At 48.8% G+C, this 14,467-nt stretch overlaps 1 protein-coding gene across 3 annotated transcripts; it reads right to left on the bottom strand.

The window, feature by feature from the left end:
- Positions 1 to 1,409: 1,409 nt before the first annotated feature.
- Positions 1,410 to 11,687, bottom strand: PRR13 (proline rich 13). Of its 3 annotated transcripts, XR_012784910.1 has the most exons (5): positions 11,550 to 11,687; positions 11,327 to 11,357; positions 10,425 to 10,795; positions 4,788 to 5,082; positions 2,996 to 3,568 (listed from the first exon to the last, which is right to left on the bottom strand). XR_012784910.1 is itself a non-coding variant. In XM_075551608.1 (4 exons), exons 2-4 carry the CDS (start codon positions 11,343 to 11,345, stop codon positions 2,014 to 2,016), a joined length of 426 nt encoding a protein of 141 aa, XP_075407723.1. In that variant the 5' UTR covers positions 11,346 to 11,357; positions 11,550 to 11,687; the 3' UTR covers positions 1,410 to 2,013. The 3 variants fall into 3 exon arrangements, 2 of the variants coding, with proteins under 2 accessions (XP_075407723.1, XP_075407722.1); XM_075551608.1 differs by lacking the exons at positions 2,996 to 3,568; positions 4,788 to 5,082 and adding an exon at positions 1,410 to 2,049; XM_075551607.1 differs by having other exon boundaries at positions 2,996 to 5,082.
- Positions 11,688 to 14,467: the final 2,780 nt, after the last annotated feature.

The following is a 14,467-nucleotide window of genomic DNA, read 5'->3' on the forward strand; positions in this document are numbered from 1 at the left end:
CCTCAAGCATTTCCTCCCGCCCCCCTCAAGCTGCAGGTACATGATGACCAACCAACCCACCGCCGCCTCTGTTCTTCAGACTCCACAGCCAGTGCCCAAGCCTGTGGACTGCACCTCTCACCCCATCCGCCCCACCTCCAGCGCCAGCGCCTGCTCTCCGGCTCTCCGTGCTAATGGAGGCGATTCAGAGGCCCCTGTACCTGCCTTCACCTTTCTCACAGCGCGAGGCCTTTGGAAAGCTGCTCTCCACCAGCAATCCATTAGGTTGAGCACAAACTCAAGGATAGAGTCAAGTCCTGAAGAACTTCCGACCATGACTAACTCTTCATACTTCATTTTTCCTCATCTGCACAAGAATTGCTCTCAAGATTACACAAGTTGTAAATATAAAAGCATTCTGTGCCTGAGAAAGACAAGGGTTTCTGGTCCTGTGAAGATGTACAGCCTCAGAGACCCCAAAGGGGCAATTCAAATCTGTCTGAATCAGAACTGGTCAATGGCAGTGAGTTTGAGAAAAGTCCAGGGCAGGACTAGCTCATTTTCCCCAGGGGCTAGTATAGCTTTCTCTGTATATTCGGTGGTCCTTTTTACTGTGGTATTAGTTACACAAGTCTGTCTACTCCAATCCATCTCCCAGCTCAGAATAGACGGGGACTATCCAGAACACAGTTCAATAACCATTTCCCAGAGACTCAGTCATCCCAGCTGTAATTCTCAAACATGCCAGGTTGCTAGATGACTCTGCCCAAGTGCATCAGCCCTTTCCTACTTTTTTGTCTTGGTCAATCCATTCTTCCTTCCTTCCTCTTTTCTACTCATACCTTCTCAAAGCCCAAGGGTTTGTTCAACTGTCACTTCTTTTGACAGGTCGTTTGTGACCCCTTTCTCAAATCCCACTGAGAATTACTTCTATGTCTGTGTCTCCTGGCATTTTGTGGCATGCCTCTTTCCTAGGCAGGGAACAGCTACTCTGTCCTATAGGGTCACTGAGTTGGAATCACCTCAGTAGCAGTGGGTTGTTTTCCTGTGCGTTTTCAATCTTGACTAATTTCTGTTGGCTGTCAATTCCCTCTATTGGACATAGCTTTGAGAATAAAATCATCCAGTTCCTTAAACTACTGATATGTAGCGCTCCATCCACAAAAGTTTTATTCAATAGATTTGGACTTCAGCCACAAATTACTCGCGATGCCTATTAGGTGCCAAGGTTGAGGATGTTAGAAGGATATGCTCAAGGCCCCTGTCCATTCATCAGACGCAGTGCACAAAGCCTGCTCCTCTAAGCCTGAGCCAAGTAGGCTCTTTGAAGCAGACATTGTTCATGACCATAAAACTGGAGTACTCTTACAAGCTAGCAAAATAGTAGAATGTACTATGCCCAGCCAATATAATGGCACAGGTGAACAGGGTCCGGGAAAAAACAGCTTTATTTGGACTGAAAACTAGAGAATGAGTCGTCCCTAGGATACCACCACACTGAGCTATAGAGCGCAGGGTCCAAAAAGCAGAGTTCACGAACCAGATGGACTCCATTTCCCAGAATCCTTTGTAGTTAGTGCTAAAAGAAGGGCTGGGAGATATTTTTGTCACTAAACCGCTAAAGTATGCCATCATCATTTCTTAAGACGTGCAGTACGTATTTATACAATTCAATTTCCAATGACATCCCAACCACCACTATTACAAAACAAAGCTTCATTTTTTTAAATCACTTTTCAGATCTTAAATTTGTCTTCAGCATTTAGGTGAAAGGGCTCACCATCTTCAAAAATCAATTTCCCTGAAAAAAAAACACATCAGCGGAAAAAAATGAAATCTACCCAGGAAGCAAAAAAAAAAAAGGCGGCAATCCATGACGATTATCTTCCCACTTCCCATAGCCGGTAGGGCTGCGCAGCAGGTGGTGGTTCAGGCCGGAGGCACAGGGGCTAATTTCCCTCAGTGCGACATGGGAGCTGAAGCATCGTGGGAGAAGAACTGCTGAGACTTGAGGGAAGGGTGCAGGCCCTGCATTCAGTCAGAGTCACTGCTGGAGGAGGAGGAGGAATGCTGCAGGGGAAAGAGGAGAGGATCAGCTCCAGGACCCTTTATCCCTCCAGTGGCCTCCTTGATGTCCCGTCCCTCCACCCAACTACCCCTTCCTTCTTTCCCCACGGAAGGCAGGAGTTTTGGACCAGAACAGCAAAAGGATTTCTTTCCGCTACAAGCATACAAGAATGGATTGCACCATTGCACAGTATTGCATTTAGATCAAGTATTCAATGCTCTTTACCTGAGTCAAGGTCAAGGCAAGGGGTTAAGTTATAGGCACTAACCAGTACTAAGAAATACTGCCACCTCATAAATGTTGGATTAACTGCATGGAAAGTCCCTAAAGGCTATGAATCTGAGTATAAACACCAGAATGTACTATTTCTTAAGCACCAGTGGGAGAAAATGAGGCAGGGGGCGGGGGGAGAAGGCTTAGGGGGAGGGGTGTTTCTCTTCATGGTTTTCTATATGCATAATCCCAGCAATAAAGACAAAAAAGTTAACCCAAGCTGTCAAGAGTCACCCCTGACTCATAACAAACCTATAGGACAGGATACACCTGTCCCAACTCTTAACAGGAGGAGAAAGACTCAACTTTCTCCCAAGGAGACCAGTGGTTTCAAACAGGTGACCTTGCCGGTTAGCAGTGCATCATGTGTAACCACCCCACCACCAGGGCTCCTTAATCCCAACAAGTACCACTAAAAACTTCCAGTCCCAAAATTAACTTCCCCGTTCAATTTTACCTTTCAATCTAGAGACTTTCACCAAAGACTCAGATTTAAGTCCTTAACAGGAGTCCTGGTAGTACAGTGGGTTACTTACACCTTAAGGTCAGTGGTTTGAACTCATCATTTATTCAGCAGGAGAAAGATGAGTCTGTCGGTGGGGTCGAGCCCCACGGTTGAATGGTCCTGTGGGGCAAGATGCGCAATTAAAAAGAAAAAGCAGACGGCAAAGCGCAGGAGAAGAGAGAAGTGGGACAAGAGTCCAGAGTTTATTCAACAACAGGTACTTATAGTACTTGGGCCTGCAAGCCTCTTGTTATACATACACATCAAGCAAATGGGCAATGTGCTCATCTTGAATAACCGAGACCCTCAACAGGAATACTTCAAAGGGCGTACCAGGCATGCGAGAGACAAGAGGTGTGAACTGTTCCTTTAGAATAAGGGACAGAGTGAGTTAATGCTCTCAGAGAAGAGCATCTTTTAGCTGCACATGTGGGGAGGGAGGAGCCAGGCACCTGTAGGAGACAGCATTCGATTAGCATTTCTGGGGGGTAGGTGTGCTGTGGAGAAACATCCTTCCTGGAATGTGTACATTGAAGTGCTTTCCATATCTCGGACTGCGGAGGCATGCCTCTCACTAGGGCTGGCATGCCAAGCCCTGTGGTCACAAGTGATGGGAGCAGGCCCTGTGTACTTCCTTACAGGTCCTCAGTTTCCCACACTTCCCCCTTCTGCTGTTTTATGGGCTACAGGTGCGACATGACTGCACTCTATCCGTTGGCGCCTTCTTTAGTAACACCAGGCTGCTGCAAAGATAAAACCACAGTAAGTGATCCAGCCAAACCAGAACCCACCCCATGTGTAAACCTCTGGACACAGGCCCGAGGCTCAAGCCCCAGGGGACCACCAACTGCTTAATCATGCCAGTGCCAGGCAATGTTTTTGATCCATTTTCAAAGACATTGGAAATCTCCTCAGTTGTTCAATATCTAAGGAGATGTTCCCATTCAATTCGCAGTCCACATTTGTCTGAGTGGCCCAGAGCGGATGGGAGTCAGCTTGCTATTTCTACACATTGTTTTGATGAACTTCTGTCGTGTCCCTCCAGTGAGAGTAGCAGCAATGGCTGACGTCCCAGTCCCAGGATGGCAGCAGTTACCATCCCTACACACCAGTGAGGTCTTTTTTCTTAACATTTCAGATACTACCTGCAACAGGACAGGTTTCTGGACTGCCTTCCCATCTCCACTAGAACTCATGCCCCAAGTCGGCTTTTCAAAAGGAGAATTCAGTCTTCAGAAAAGTTTACACACAAAGTGTGGTTATTAGAATGATAGGTGGAACTAGAGTGGCTGCAAAATCCTCTATCTCCTGCCACAGGTTTTGTGGCTAGAGAGGTTTTCCCTAAGCCCCATCCTACATGTTCATAAGCCGGGACAAGGAGGCACAGGGCCTCCCCCATGCCATACCATCAGCTGTCTACAGGTGGTGTTAACACCATGAGAAGTTTGAGAGTCGCATGGGGGAGGATTGAATTCTTCAGCACAACTGGTTAAAAACATCCCGTGGGGTCCCCAGTCAATGATAGTGAAGTGTCACTTATCAACACCTTTTCTGCACAGCCCATGGCACGTGAGCCTAGTGGCTTCCATGACTCCATGAGTAACTCCTAACCGCACAGGCTTCTCCCCGCCCCTGCCCTCCCTCCACGTTGACGGGACTTCCACATCCTGCAACTGTTTCTCCTGCTATCACATAAAACCCACGGCCATTGTTGATTCTCAGCCTTGCAATTTGAACACCTGGGGCTGGCACCCACACATAATGACAAGACCTCAAAACATAGAGTGAAATTACAACTCTTTCCCTCTCCCTGTGGGTGCCTAGCTAACCCGTTTCCCTAAAGACCTGGGGGCCCACACAGAATCATTTACAAATCTGATACGGCTGGGTTAGGTCCAGTCGACAATTTCTAACAGGAGCCAGTGAAAAAATATAAGCCCCATATGTATGGTGGGCACCTACCCCAGAAGCCGCAGTAACAACAGCAACTATGGCGAGAAACAAGTTTTCTGGGGTCACTGGCTTGCCAGTGTTGGGTCGGCAGTTTCCCCTGCCCCCATGAAGGGGGACAGGTGGTGGACGCCGGGCCCTTCTTTCATTTTTAAGGATGCAGCTAACACGTCCACGGTAGGGACGGAATCAACCGCCACAGGAGCAGGCGGCTCCTTTTTTCCTCCTCCTCTCCTTGCGTCTCTTTCACCACAGGGCTGGGGTCGAACTCTTCCAAAATGGCCTCTTCCTCCGTGTCCTCTGTCTCCTGTGGAGACACAAGCATAGCCCGACCCTGGCCTGTTAGCAACCTGGGTTCCCAAGCAACCCTGTTCTTATTCCACCAGGTCTTCTCGGGATCAGCTTTCTCTGTGAAGGTGGAAAAGCGGCGCTCAGCCATAGGCGTGCCAGAGGCTTTACGTAGAGACAAAATATCATTAATAAGACTAAAAGCAGCAAGTGCCCGCCTGTTGCCACAACTGTCAGTAAAATCCACAGGGGGTCCCTGGAGCGGCTTAGGGGGAAGCAGTTTTGTTAGGGACCCATGAAGTTCATCTCAGGGACCCCCAGGGCTTCCCCCTGGGGTAATGACAATCCAATACCCCCATAAAAATCTGCAGGAAATTCCAGACGTTGTTATCTAAGCCAAGGTAAAAGGGACTGTCATTGTTGGATCGGACCCACTGGGTTCTTTACAGAGGCATTGACCTGTGGCAATCAGATGAGCTACTTGTTCCCCGGAAGGCCAAGCGTCTTGGGGCGTGCATTGCCTGGATGCAGCCACTAGAGAGGCTCCTCCTCTTGGGCTGGGGCAGCAGTGGGATGATCCTTGCGTGATGTTCTCAGCGGGATCACTCCAATAAATCTTCCCGGGCTAATGCATTCTTCTACCAACTGTAATTCTGGGTGAGCTCCAGGGGTGAACCCTCTCTAGGGCTACTCAGTCGGGAACCCCCTTTAATGTGTTAAACAGGTGATGGACAGCCTGTAAGAAGACCTAACAAAGGCCGCACACACTGAGGTCTCCTAATTTTTGAAAATCACTCGGCATTTCTGGGTGATCCTTTCAAATGTCAAGTTTCTGCGGCCTAATGGTGGTCTGATCCACTTCTGTTCCTCCATATGTAAAAGGACCGACTGTCTGCATCTTATCAGGGGCAATTACTAATCCTGCCCTGAGCATCAGTTTGTTGCAGCATTCCACTATCGGGTGCCACGATTTGAGAAAAAGCTTTCTGACTTGCTCTAAAACTTGTCCTACAAAGAACTGACACATGGTGGCACTGTCGAATCATGCCTTGGGCCAAGACTTCATCTGACACCTTAGTTGGGGCTTGCTGGGAAAGCAAACTTTTCAAGGTCGAAAAGGATCCAAGGGGACGGTCTAAAAGCAATGTTTTAGATCAATGACCACCAAAGGCCACTCCTTCAGAGTCAGACTTGGTGGGGAAAACAAGGAGGAAGGTTTCCCATAGCCTTCTTCCAGTTTTCCTGAACTAATCCGGGCAATGCCTGCAATTGTTCTTTATTAAGGGACCACTGTTCCACTCACAGTCAGTGGGCTTCCAAGACACTTAATAGAAACAGGTTTGACAACAGCAGCCCGTTAGAACTGTGACTAGCCTAAACCAAAAGTTATATGTAGGAGGGGCCTCCGTGGGAAAGCATGGGAAGCTGAGGACCTGGGAGAACGTGGCCTGCTCCCAGCACTTGTGACCACGGCGGCCGACATCCCCTAATAGAAAGCACCCCCATGCACACATCTACATCACATCTACCCCCGCTAGAAAGCCGACATAAAGCTGTCCTCTACAGGTGCCTGGCTCCTCCCATATGCAGTTAAAGGATGCTTACCTCTTCAGAGCATCTACTCCCTTTGTCCCTTGTTTTTTTTTTAAGAATTTTATTGGGGGCTCTTCCAGCTCTTCTAAACAATCCATACATCCATTGTGTCAAGCACATTTGTACATATGTTCACATCATCCTTTTCAAAACATTTCCTTTCTACTTGAGTGCTTGGTACCAGCTTATTTCTTTCTTCCTTCCCCCACCCTCATGAATGCTTGATAAACTAATATTTTCATATCTTACACCATCTGCTGGCCCCTGATTTTTATTTTAAATCATTTTATTAGGGTTTCATACAACTCTTATCACAATCCATGCATACACCAATTGTATAAAGCACATTTATACATTCATTGCTCTCATCATTCTCAAAACATTTGCTCTCCACTTAAGCCCTTGGTTGTCCCTCATTTTTTTTTTTTGTCCCTTATTCTTAAGGAGTGATTTTCACCTCTGTCTCATGCATATCTGGTACTTCCCTAGAGCAGCGGTTCTCAACCTATGGGTGTAGAGGTTGCCTGATTCATAACAGTAGCAAAATGACAGTCTTAAAGTCGCAACAAAAATAATTTTTGGGTTGGGGGTGGTCACCACAACATGAGGAACTGTATTGAAGAGTCTCAGCTGGGAAGGTTGAGAACCACTGCCCCAGAGGGCTTGGGCTATTCACGATTAGGGCACTGCCCATTTGTTTAATGTGTATGTATAACTAGAGGCTTGCAGGCCTACTATAAAACCTGTGGAATAAGCTGGGTTCTTCTCAGAGAATGGCCGTCAATCCCCTGCGCGCCGCTGTTTTGCTTCTGTAATTTCGCGCCTTGCTCCTCAGGATCATTCAACTGTGGGGTTGGACCCCACAGAAAGGATCTTGTTCAGTTCTCCTGAGACCCCCCCTTCCTATTCCATTTTCTTCATTGTTTCGGGTGGTAGAGTTTTGGGGAGGTACTGTATATGCAGACAAGCTCCTCGTGGTTGTAACAGATCTCTTCCCCAAAGATTTATGGGGCGATAGTGACAACAGGCTTTATCAAGCCAGACTGCCCTACTCCCTCAGGGCTGAACTCAGGAGCAGTGGGTGGCTCTTAAGCCAAGGCCAGGGGAAGGGGGTTCTCCCAGTATTAATCGAACCTCTTCTTGGCTACATCTAGCTTAGGTCACTGTTGATGGCACATGACAGTGATATCAGCTCTGGGATCTAAAGCCCTGAAAACCCCTTTCCCTTAATTATGAATTCCATATAGGGGCATTCTTGTCTATCTGTAACAGTGTGCCAACACCCCTTGGCCTACTCTGATTCCTTGGGCCGTCTTCCCTGAGTGATGCGCCTTTAACCAATAGGAATGTAAGGGGAGTAAAAGCAACTGTCAGACTCTTTTCTAAATATTCCCCAAACTCTGCCTTCAGTGGGGTTTCGCAGCAGTGTGTGTGGGGTCCTCCTTTTCATGGGACCTTTCTTTCAGGTCCCTGTTTGGGCACCACCACAGCTGACTGCTCCCATATAAGTTTTAGTCTTGGAAACCCAAAAGAGCAATTCTGTTCCACCTTGTATGGCCACTGAAGTAGAATCAACAAGATGGCAGTAGGTTGGGCTTTCCCCCACCCCCTTTTCTGAGCCTTGGTGATGCTATGGGGGAAAGCACTGGGTTGTTAAACATAAGGTCAAAGGTTCAAATCTACCAGCTGCTCCTGAGGAGAAAGATGAGGCTATCCGCTCCCCTAAGGATTTACAGTCACAGAAACCCTAAGAAGCAGGTCTACCCTGTCATAGATGTCTGCTATAATTCGTTTGTGACTTGATGGCAGTTTTTGGTTTTTGTTTGTTTATGAGCCTTGAGGGAGTCCTGTTAGCACAGTGGTTAAGCACTCAGGTATGAAGCCACCAGTCACTCTACAGGAGAAAGGTGTGGCAGTCTCCTTCTGTAAAGATGGCAGCCCTGGGAACTCTGATGGAGCAGTCCTCTCTGTCCTAAATGGTCTGAGTCAGAATGCACTGTTGGCCACAGGTTTGGCTTATGTGGGCCTAAGTGGTGCTACAGCTAAGCACCAGGCTGCTGACCAGAATGGTGTGAAAGGCTCTTCAAGAGAAAGGGCCTGGTGATCGGCTCCCACAAGAGTTGCAGCATGGGAACGCCTAAATCCCTTCTGATCATTAATCAAGGGAGAAACCCTGGTGGCTAAGTGTTAAGGCTGCTAACTGAAAGATCAGCAATTCAAAAACACCAGTCTCCTTGGAAGACGGGGTTTTCTACTCCCATACAGTGACACTCTCAGAAACTCACGGGACAATTCTGTCCTGTCCTAGAAGGTTCCCATGGGTCGGAATTACTAAGTGGATAGCAGTAAGTTTGGTTTTATTCACCAAGGATGTTGTTTTACCTCTGGGACAGTCTCCCTTAGGTGCGCGATGGGTGTGTGCTTGAGGAAGATCACCTTATGGGAGGGAGGCAGTACAGTGGGTCCTATAGTCACTCATGAGTCACACTCTTATCAGTCATGCCCTGACTGCCTTGGATACAAGGCAACCAGTCTTAATAAGTTCTTCAAACATACTGTACATAGGTCAATCATGGTTCCTGTTCCCGTTCCTGCAGTCCCACCTGTGATGTATTGATCTGTCACCAATTATGAAATTGTGACCACTTTTTTGTTCCATGAGTTATTTAATTAATGTCCTTGCTGTGAATCCTCAGATGCCCCTATGACCTCCTGTGAATTGGGATTGTTTTTGTACCCTAACACAGGCCTTAAGCAGGTGCCCTGGTGGAGCAATGGTCTAGTGCTCGGATGCTGACAGGAAGGTGGGTGGGTGGACCCTCCCCTCCCCCAGCAGCTTCCAGGAGGAAAAGCACTGCAGAAGTGTTCTGGGAAAGAGGGACTCCAACTCCTTGCCATGGGCTTGGTTCTGACTCAAGGCGACTCGCGAGGACAGAGTACTGGCTGCTGGTTTCAAGTTGCAGCCCTTGCAGTTAGCAGCCAACACCTAGCCTACGACCCCATCTGGATCCAAGCTTTCTCACTCACTGCCCTTGAATCGCTGCCTACTCACAGAAGCCCTAAAGGACAGGGTAGAGCTGCCCCCTTTGAGTTCCTGAGCCTGTCACTGTTTACAGGAGTAGAAGGCCCCATCATCCTCCCACTGAGTGGCTTCTAACTACTGGCATTTGTCAGCAGCTCATTCAGTGACCCACTATGCAACCAGCCTCCCCCTAAAAAGCCTAAGAGGTAGGAAGCCTGACACAGGGGGTCGTTATTGACTCAACAGCCTCTGACAACAGGGGCCTTATGAGGCAAATAAAGACCTCCCCAAGATCCAAGTAAATGTCTTCCTTCCCAGGAGCTGCTCTTACTCTTGCAAATTGACACTTCCCAAGAGCAGAGAAAGTTGGCCTGGGGCCTAGGAAAGAAAGAAACATTCTCAAGTCCCTGCAGGGGCTTTGCTGGAGGCTGTCATTCTCCAGTCCCAGTCCTCTGAAGGAATGGTGGGGAAAGGGGGCCCAGGTAATTAACACAACACCTTGAGAAGGACAGGAAGGAGGATCCAGGAATTAAGGCTGGATCATTATTCTGTTCAGTATCTTGTAAGACTTTGTTTTGTCAAAGGACTGACCCTATTAAGTGACATTTTGACAAACTCAGTGGCTGTGTCCAACTTGGTAAAAGCATGCTCCCTCAGTTGGGGTAGGGTGGGAAGGCGGGGAAAGAGGACAGAAGTTCAGGGAGAGGGAAGAGCACCTCCTACCCAGGCTCCACCCAAACACTGACCTTGCCTTGCTTCTGTTTCTTCTGCATCTTTTTATGGGTCTTCTTCATTTTCTTCAGAATCTTCTTGTCCTTCACCATTTCTGGTCCCACCATGCCAGGAGCCAGGGGATTCATAGGAGGCATCCCAGGAACAGGTGGTGGGTATGGAGGAGGGTAGGGGCCAGGAGGTGGGTAGAGCCCTGGGGGTTGGTATCCCGGATACCCTGGTTGTGGTACAGGTTGAGGGGCAACAGCTGGGTTCCCCTGGGGCACTCCTGGGGCAGTGGGAAAGGGGCCTGGCGGGCAGGCAGGGTTCACAGGTGGTGGATGGGCAGGGTTGGCACCTCCTGGGTACATGATGTTGGGGGGGTATGGATTTGGCCCCAGCTGCCCTGGTGGAAAAAGCAGAGAATAAATTATAGCTAGGACCAGCCAGAACCTCTCCAGAAAATAAGAAACGGCCACATTTACTCACACCGGAGACTTAAAAGCAACGGCGGCCTGGTGGCGCCATGGTTGAGTGCTCAACTGCTAACCGCAACTTGGGTAGCAGCTCCAGGCAACGACAATCGGCCTCCATAAAGATGAGAGTCAAGAAAACCCTACGGAGCGGGTCGACTTGGTCACACCGGGTCGCCCTGCATCCGAATCCACAGCCAGGCACACACAAAGTTCGTTTGAAAAGAAAAATGGCGGGGTGGGGAAGCGACTAGGAAGACGCGTGAGCGCAGAGAGGCCAGAGTCCGAGAGATACTCGGAAGGGAGCTGGGAGGCGGGCAGGAGGACGCCTGGGAAGGAACGCTGTCCTCCGGGGGGTTTGCTTTGGGCCAAGGCGAGCGAGGTGGGGCGAGTGGGGACGTGCGGACAGAGAAACTTCCTCGGGGGGGGGGGGTGGAGCAGGGAGGAGAGCGCTCCACACCTACCGGCATTGGCGTTCCACATGCTGCCCCAAGCCTGAGGAGAAAGGAAAGACACAAAGCGTTAGCCTCCCCTCCTCGCCCCGGCGGACAGGAGCCCAGCCGCCCGCCGCCCTCCCGCCCGCGGGCCGGTCTGACCGCCCAGGCCCTCGGAACCGTTTCCTTGAGTGCCCTCCCTTGGCCCACAACACGTCTACCTACTTCCCACGGCCCCTCCGTCCCCCACTACCTCTGGTCGCGGCTGGAAGGCCCCGAGTCCTCACGAGAGGGGAGAGGGGGGCAGGCAGCGCCGTGCTCGGGTTCCCTCCACTTCACCTCCTCTTCTCACCGAGCTCCGCACTTCCCTCTTCCCAACGTCACCTCCCACTTCCTGGTCATCCGCGCCCCCACGCTTTGGCCCCGCCTCTGCAGCCTTTTCATTGGTTGTTGAGAAGCCACTCGGCATTCTGATTGGACAGCAAACCCATCCATCGTCTGGTCCCACGGAGGGAGGAGGAAACTGGCTTTAGAGGCGGAGCGAGGTCTTCCGCCGCGAGTCCCGTAAAGTCGGAAGGAAATTTCAGGGGACGAAGCTTGAGGAAGCGGGCAGGGGAAGGGCGGAGTCAAGACCTGAGCAAAGTCTCCCAAGTGCGGAGGAGAAACCCAACCCCCTGCCCTCTGAGCTCGCCCAAACTCATTGCTTTTGAATTAATTCTGACTTATAGCGATCTCATAGGACAGAATATGGAGCCGTGAAAGAAGGACCGTGTCTCCTGTCACGTTTAGGACAGTTCGCAAACGTCTGTCCTACCTGGTTCTCATAAACTGCTTCCTTATCTCCCTGGCAGCTTGCACACAAGGACCGGTGCCCTTCAACTGCAGACAGTGTTCCCTGGGAGCAGCACGCGCTGAGACTCGGAACTCCGTCAAGGCTGTGTGAAATTCAAGTCTGGGAACAGGGCACATATCTAGGAACACTGCCAGTATTGATTCTATAAAAATAAAACGCGCATCTACATGTGACCTCCTCCCTGGGGACAGACAACAGAAAAGGGGTGAAGGGAGATTTCGGACAGGGCAAGATATGACAAAATAATAATTTATAAATTATCAAGGGTTCATGAGGGAGGGGGGAGCGGGGAGGGAGGGAGGAAAATGAGGACCTGATGCAAAGGGCTTAAGTGGAGAGCAAATGCTTTGAGAATGATGAGGGCAAAGAATGTACAGATGTGCTTTACACAATTGACCTATGTATGGATTGAGATAAGAGTTGTATGAGTCCCTAGTAAAATGTTTTTAAAAATAAATAAAACGCTGTGGTCCTTCCAGGCTGCAGTCTTGTACCGTCTCTCTGTGTGTGTGTGTTTTGTTCTTTGTTCATTTTGCCTCTTCAAGGAACCGCAACAGAATAGAACTGCCCTTTTGGGTACATGAGACTGTAAATCTTTACTGAAGCAAAAAGCCTCATCTTTCTCCCGCTTAGTGGCTGCTGGGTTCCAGATGCTGACCATCTGGTTAGTGGCCCATCAGTAGTCCATTCCCCAAGAGTTGCAGTAAGGCGAAAAATGCAGGCAGTAAGGCGAAAAATGCAGGGAGCTGCAGAATCCCAACCGCTATTGCCAGCTCCACCTATCCTCCACAGGACACTAAGAAACATTGTTGGAGGAAACAGGGACATCTCCTAAATCTCTCCCAGTATCCCCATTTCATTTGCAGTTCCTCCAGTTGAATGAACCAGGAACCAAGAGAATCGTCCTTGAACTCTCTCTCCTTCCCACCCAACCCCCCACCACCATGCTCCTAACCAACTCCACTGACACTTGTTCATTTTGCCTCCCAGATACATCTTGGAATCCCTCTCCTCTCTTGGCTTGCTATAGTGGCCTTTAAAAAGCAACAACACAATGAATAAGGTTGATTTAATGAACATGTTTAGAAAGAACTACGTACTAAAAAATTGAAAAACTAGTTTCTTCTTAAACTATATATAGAACATTTATGCAAAATAATCAATTCTAAGCCATGCAAGTCTCGACTGATATACTTCACCTTTCAAAAATTGTATAATATCCATCATATTCTCTGCAACCAGAGCAAAATATAAATGAGAACACATATGGCGATTAAGGGGGAAAATAGTCTTATAAATAACTTATAGATCAAAGAGACCATGCTGGAAATTAAATACTTTTCTTTCTTTCTTTTTTTTCGTGTTGTTAATTTCTTTCTTTTTTTTAAAAGCATTTTATTAGGGGCTCATACAACTCTTATCACAATCCATACATAGGTCAATTGTGTAAAGCACATCTGTACATTCATTGCCCTCATCATTCTCAAAACATTTGCTCTCCACATGTGGATCCTTGTAATTGGTTCCCTCTTTCCAACCCACTCACCCTCTACCCTCCCAGCATCGCCCCTCACATCCCTGGTCCTGAAGGGATCATCCGTCCTGGATTCCCTGTGCCTCCAGCCCTCATATGTACCAGTGTACAACCTCTGCCCTATCCAGCCCTGCAAGGTAGAATTCGGATCATGGTAGTTGTGGGGGAGGAAGCATTTAGGAACTGGAGGAAAGCTGTGTTCTTCATCGGTACTACCTCGCACCCTAATTAACCCATCTCCTCCCCTAAACCTTTCTGCAAGGGGGTCTCCAGTGGTCAAAAAATGGTCTTTGGGTCTCCACTCTGCACTCCCACCCTCATTCACTATGGTAAGATTTTTTTTTCTTCTGATGATGCCTTATACCTGATCCCTTCGACAGCTCGTGATTGCACAAGCTGGTGTGCTTCTTCCATGTGGGCTTTGTTGCTTCTGAGCTAGATGGCCACTTGTTCACCTTCAAGCCTTTAAGACCCCAGATGCTATCTCTTATGATAGCCGGGCATCATCAGCTTTCTTTGCCACATTTACTTATGCACCCGTTTGTCCTCAGTGATCAGATCATGGAGGTGTGCAACCAATGATATGATTTTTTGTTCTTTGATGCCTGATAACTGATCCCTTCGGGACCACGTGATCACAGAGGCTGGTGTGTTCTTCCATGTGGGCTTTGTTGCTTCTGAGCTAGATGGCCGCTTGTTTATCTTCAAGCCTTTAAGACCCCAGACGCTATATCTTTTGATAGCCGGGCACCATCAGATTTCTTCACATTTGCTTATTCACCCG

The sequence above is a fragment of the Tenrec ecaudatus genome, chromosome 6 (assembly GCF_050624435.1).
Source record: "Tenrec ecaudatus isolate mTenEca1 chromosome 6, mTenEca1.hap1, whole genome shotgun sequence".
NCBI lineage: Eukaryota > Metazoa > Chordata > Mammalia > Afrosoricida > Tenrecidae > Tenrec > Tenrec ecaudatus.

Bases quoted from the DNA above. Each gene is read 5' to 3' on its own strand.
- PRR13 (XM_075551607.1), bottom strand. The intron at 5,083-10,424 runs GTCAGTGTTTGG...GTGTCTCCACAG, and splicing joins AGAAACAGAAGCAAGGCAAG to GAGACAGAGGACACGGAGGA.